General features: G+C 48.2%; 1 protein-coding gene across 1 annotated transcript, besides 10 other annotated features; it reads left to right on the top strand.

Annotated features, from left to right (window-relative positions):
• Nucleotides 1-515: 515 nt before the first annotated feature.
• Nucleotides 516-537: a microsatellite.
• Nucleotides 538-606: 69 nt separating this feature from the next.
• Nucleotides 607-640: a sequence feature (A-rich).
• A 112-nt stretch (nucleotides 641-752) lies between these two features.
• Nucleotides 753-781: a microsatellite.
• Nucleotides 782-962: 181 nt separating this feature from the next.
• Nucleotides 963-995: a microsatellite.
• A 299-nt stretch (nucleotides 996-1,294) lies between these two features.
• Nucleotides 1,295-1,328: a microsatellite.
• Nucleotides 1,329-1,379: 51 nt separating this feature from the next.
• TraAM80_07582 (putative serine/threonine protein phosphatase) lies at nucleotides 1,380-3,368 on the top strand (the record flags this gene model as incomplete). The annotated part of the gene is made up of 1 exon (XM_029384367.1): nucleotides 1,380-3,368. The coding sequence occupies one exon, from the start codon at nucleotides 1,380-1,382 to the stop codon at nucleotides 3,366-3,368; it is 1,989 nt and encodes a 662-aa protein (XP_029235798.1).
• A 58-nt stretch (nucleotides 3,369-3,426) lies between these two features.
• Nucleotides 3,427-3,458: a microsatellite.
• A 428-nt stretch (nucleotides 3,459-3,886) lies between these two features.
• Nucleotides 3,887-3,910: a microsatellite.
• Nucleotides 3,911-4,123: 213 nt separating this feature from the next.
• Nucleotides 4,124-4,158: a sequence feature (A-rich).
• A 289-nt stretch (nucleotides 4,159-4,447) lies between these two features.
• Nucleotides 4,448-4,468: a microsatellite.
• Nucleotides 4,469-4,630: 162 nt separating this feature from the next.
• Nucleotides 4,631-4,696: a sequence feature (A-rich).
• Nucleotides 4,697-5,578: the final 882 nt, after the last annotated feature.

Below are 5,578 nucleotides of genomic sequence, written 5' to 3'. Positions count from 1 at the left end.
CTCTTGCCCTAGGCCGCAGAATAAAAAGCGGCGATAAACAGCCGGGACAACGCTGCGCCCCGTCGTCGTCATGCACCTCTTTTCCGTGTTTTTTTGTTTTTTTTTCAGCACCTACAATAAACACTTATTCGCATATGTGTTATTGCCCGCGTGCATATATCTGAGTGGGGAGCATGCACTGCATGCTTCTTCTGCCTTGTTAGTTGTTCTCAGATTAGGCTGCCCGTTCCGTTTTATTCTCTGTTTTTTTTCTCTCTCCTTTTCGCTCTCATCATCCTCCCTTCTCGTTGGCTGCGTTGACGTCTTCAGATTCCAAGAGCAACAAGAATTGGGCGTGAGAAAGTGAAAAAAACGAAGCCGATAGGCGGTTAAACGTGCTCCCACACTTTACCATCTTTTTTTCAGTCACTCGTCGTGACAGTGAGCGAGGACAGCGCAACCCTAGGCAAGGAAAGGAAAGGAAGAGGCGCAGCATTGGTACATCCACTTTCCCGTATCTCTAAAGTTTGTACAGGCACACACACACACACACACACAGGCTGAAAGCCGTGGGAAGGAAGAGGCAAGTGAAGTAAAAGGTGTCCATTGTCGAAGGTGTGACCTTGGTTTCTTTTTTCTTTCTTTTTTGCTTTTGTTTTTTCAGTTCGACATAGCGCCTTTTTACGCATTCATCTTTTTTTGTTTTTGTGCCACCGCTCATTGCCACCCTTGCAGCAGCGGCGCTTCACACGAGAGAAAGATATATTTGTCAATTTTGTTTTGTTTTGCTTTTATTATTGTTACCGTCGTTGCGTGAGTGTGTGGCTCGAGGTGCCTGCGTTTGCTTGCGTGACCGACTGACTGCCGCCTTGGTTACCCCGGCCTCCTACTGACTGGCCGTACAAAAGAACGCGGGTGGAGACGTGTCCAACATCAGGTGCACCGAGAACTCAGTGAAAACGAAGAAGGTGAGGGCTGCGCAGCACACACACACACACACACACACACACACACACCGCCAGCCCACATCGTAACTCTGCAAAGTAATCACCAGCTGGGAAGGCGTAGCCACCCACACGTGTGCGAGGACAAGAACGACCGCCGGCAAAGACGCAGGGGAGGAGAACGCGGCAAGACAAGTGCTGGGCGTGCGGTAGCTACAACAAAAAGAAGAATAACGAGGGCAAGTGTAGCGGGAGTCGCGTGAACGAAAACGACACAGTGAGAGTAGCGGCGGAGGAATCACATAGGCGGGGGTTGGGTGAAGATAAAACAAGGTGAAAAGCAGAAGGAGTAAAGCAGCACACTCATACGTGACAAGAAAAGAAGTAGAAAAAGAAAACAAACGAGCAAACTACATTTGCAAGGACGTTTCAGGTGTGACTCCGAATTTGTGCTAAATGGATCCAGAGAAGATTTTTTCGAAACTGCTGGAAGTGAGGCTGAGTAAGGGAGCACGTGCGGAGAGCACCATCCAGCGCCCTGGGAGCATTCTCTCGAATTTAGAAGCTTCTCTGAAGGGCGCCACTGATGTCCATGCACGTTTTGGAGCGGTGCCACAACAAGAGACCAAAGTAAAGGTAGGCAACGATAGGAGCGGTAACAACAACACCTCTCCACCAGTGACGCTTGTGGTTGGTGCCACTCACACCTGCCCTTCCACCAACGAGACGAAATTCAGTAAGACCAACCAGGATACTGGTGGTCAGTTTGGTGCCAAACCGATGCGCACCATGCGTTCCAACCCACGATTTTCGCAGCATAAGCAGCAACAACTACCGGTGGTACATCATGAAAATAAGGTGAGTGTTGTGGAGCCTTCATCCGACAATAGGGTTGAACGGTTTCTTCAGACAGTTACCAAATCCACCGTTGCAGCTGCGCAAGATGCGATTTCAGCGCCACCCCCAGTGGCAGTGGCTTTGACTAACGTTGAGCCCAATGCTGTGCGGATGGCAACATTGGTAGCTGGGACTGCGGCGAACCCAACGATGCTTGAACCTATAGACAATTTCAATGCGCAAAAACCAATCATTCGTACAGCACCCCCATGTGATCACCGGTACATTATTGTGGGTGATGTGCATGGATGCCCGGAGGCGCTCGAGAACTTGATGCTAAAGGTCAACTACCGGAAAGGGAAGGACTGCCTAATTTTAGCGGGGGATTTGGTCAATAAAGGACCCAACTCTATAGGGGCAGTACGACTAGCCCAGTCACTGGGTGCAATTGGTGTGCTGGGAAATCATGACAGTACGCTTCTTATTTGTATTGCCAGATCGCGGAAGCCAAAACTTACTGAACAGGAAGAACTTGATCCCGTGATGCAGCTGGCGCTCTGCTTTCCCAAAGAGTGTCAGGACTACTTGCGTTCTCTTCCACACATCCTGCGTATTCCAAAGTACAATGTTGTTGTGGTACACGCAGGATTCAATCTAAATAACCCCATTGAAAATCAAGATGTGTTTGAAATTATGCATATGAGAAGATTAGAAAAGTTGAGTGGTGATGATGATAAAGAGGCTTGCACCAATACCAAAGCAAGGTGGAGGGCAGTGGTAAAAGGAACCCGCGGTAGACCTTGGGCAGAGCTTTGGGAGGGGCCTGAATGCGTTGTTTTTGGTCACGATGCGCGCTCTGGGCTTCAGACACATCCTTTTGCATATGGCCTTGACACTGGCTGTGTCTATGGCCACACACTCACATGTGTGGTGTACGGTCCTGAAAGTCCCAAGGGTGCTTTGTTTTCGGTGCCGGGTCTACCAAAGTTCACCAACGAAAAGCGTGGTCTTCCGTCCCCAGCAGCTCCTGTGTACGAGCAGTGCATGGAGGAGCTGGAGAAGCAGATTCTACGGCCAACCTCACGCCCCGCATCCTCTAAGCGTTTCAGTGGCTATAAGCCGACATTCCTTTCTGCCCCCCCTAATTATTCACTTCGCACAGCAAGCACCGCAGTGACTGCCGCTTCTGGAGCGTGCAGTGAAGCGACGCCGAGTCCCAAGATATGCGCGGTGGAGGCGGCTACACTTTTGTCGTTGTCCCAAGCCGGGGAGCTGAGTGCTGTTAATACACTCATGCGTCTACCCGTGTACGAAGCGGCATGGAGACTCATGCTACGTAACGGGATGGAGGATTGCACCCATACCTTTTGGATTCCCTTTGTTGGTGGAATTTTGGAAAAACTGTTAAACAAGTCGACAGAGACTTCTATGGATTGTATAGATGGCGTGCTACAACTAGCTTTGGAGGCATGTGATGAGCTGGAAGCTGTGCAAAAAGTGCTTGCTCCCCAACTACGTTCATTACTGGCACGTGAGGACTCTGGGGTCCTATTTGTCTCAAAGAACACTATGAAGTTGTTGAGATTCCTTGCAATAGGCCAGTGGTAAAACGAGGTGTTTTTGAGGGGAGGCGTGTGTGTAGAGGGATTTACGGGAAAGGAAGGGCAGTGTGTGTGTCTGTGAGAGAGTGAGTGAGTGCTTGCGCATACATTCCTGCTGCCTCACGTCTTCTCCCTTTGTAAGCGGGCGAAATTTGGAAAGAGGAACGGAGGGAGGGAGGGGTATGGGAAGGGAAAGGGTAAAGCGATGAGGGAAGTGGCGCATATTGTGTGGAGACAAGGCTAAGATATAATTTTCATTAGACGAAACACTTTTCTCCCCCTAAGACGAAAAAAAAGGAAGAAAAATAATTTAAAAAAAATCAAAGGTGAAACGAGGAAAGAAAGGGGCGTTAATTGATTCCCCTGCTGTATATCTGTGCTTGTAATGTATTATTACATCGTCTACACGTAGCATCCCTCTGTATGTGTGTGCAAACCCAACGATACGAAGGAATGTGTGGGGCAGGGAGAGGGAGAGAAAGTGAGGGTGTGCGGGGAAATGAAGGAGGAAAAAAGAAAACAGTCATATACTTATATATATATATATATTCTGTGCATCTGTGTCTGGGGAGGAACAGGGGAGGCATACCAGCAGGCATACTTTGGGTGTCGCCGCTGGTGTTGGTGACTTGCTTGCAGGTGGCCATTTCTGTCATTCATCTCTGCAGGTATTTTTCGCCTCTTTCTCCCTCACTACTCCTTCATTTTTGTTTTGTCCCATTTGATGTTCATATTGTTATTCGACTTTGTTTGGTTAAACCTTTTTGTTTTTGTTTTGTTATTATTGTTTGTTGTTGAAGCTCTTGTGGGTTGTGCGCTTCCTCACCACCTCCCTTCCCTCCCTGTGTGTCTTGTGGTTGTTTACTTTTGGTGTCAAACACGAATGACATCTTTGGCGCCGTTTCACTGAAAAGTCCTTTTGGCCGCAGCGGAGGCTTATTTTCGCAATGACGCATCGGCACGTGGAGCGACAACCACGGCGGGACACCGCAAGGGGATGGTCTCACATAGGCACGCCTCGCGCCGCTCATGCCCTACCCCTGCCTCTTTTAGTCTCTCTGCCTGAAAGGCAAGGGATAAAAAGCAATATATATATATATATATATAAGATACTAAAATGAAGGAAAAAAATTGGTGTCTTCTATTTTTACCGTTTTTGTTCTCACAAACAACCTTGGCTGAGGCAGCCATGTGGTGCTCGGCAAGTATGGCTTCAGGATTATGGCAATGCCGGCATGAAAAGAAGAGGGTGCCGGGTGGCAAGTTCTATTATTATTATTTGTTTCTTTGTTTGTGTGTGTGTGTTTTTTTTTGTGTTTATGTCTGGATTGTGTGGGAGCAAACAATTGGGGCGCGTATTAACAGAGGGGCGCAACGAGGGAGAGTGGAAGGCTACGAAACGGCAGCGGATGTCAGGAGGAAGATAAGTAAAGGAGATGGTATGAAGAGACGTGTGAGATGAATGATGTGTTTAATTTATGTGGCACCATTTATTGGTGTGGGTCCGTTCTTTTTGGATTTTCCTACTTCTCTCCGCTGCAGTGCGTTGCCATGCATATTGCGCATGGCAGAGATGGATACATCAAACGATAATGAGGGGGTGACAGCACGTGTAGGGGATGCCGTGGTGAGGGTGGCAGCGGCAAAGGAAATGCGGGCACCGACAGATGTATGAATAGAGAAGATACATTCTAAGAAGGAGTGATGGAGAAAAAGAGCAAGATGTGTGTGGGTGGGGGGAAGTGAAGGACGAAATTTGGGCAAAGTGATGTGGATATATGTCTTTCTGTGTTGGAGCAGAGGAATGGAGGCGTCACTGTTTTATTCCCGTGGAGTTTCCACAACACATCGTCATAAATTGCACATGTACGCTACTTGTGCTGGCTGTATGCTCCATGGCTACCACAACCACATACATGTTCATATCCGCTTTTGGTACCGTACAGCTGTATGTGGGGGTCTTTCTCTTATACATTTCAGCTTGTGCTCTTTTTTTTTTTGTGTGTGGGATACATTTTGCTTTATGGTGCTGCCTTTAGCGTCATATATTTTATCAGTTGCCGCATATAAGGACCTCCATCTGTCTCTTTGCCTTTCTGTGGGAGCTGTCGATGCAGTGCGGTGCTACTGCCACGTGCTTCCAAACAAATAAGCAAAGGAGCAAAAAGCAAGCAGAAAAAAAAAAGCGAAAACGAAGGTGTGTGTGTGGTGGGGGGG

This window comes from Trypanosoma rangeli, assembly GCF_003719475.1.
Source record: "Trypanosoma rangeli strain AM80 chromosome Unknown Tra_15.4_contig_00323, whole genome shotgun sequence".
In the NCBI taxonomy this organism is placed as follows: Eukaryota; Euglenozoa; class Kinetoplastea; order Trypanosomatida; family Trypanosomatidae; genus Trypanosoma; species Trypanosoma rangeli.
This window is presented reverse-complemented; position numbering and strand designations above follow the sequence as displayed.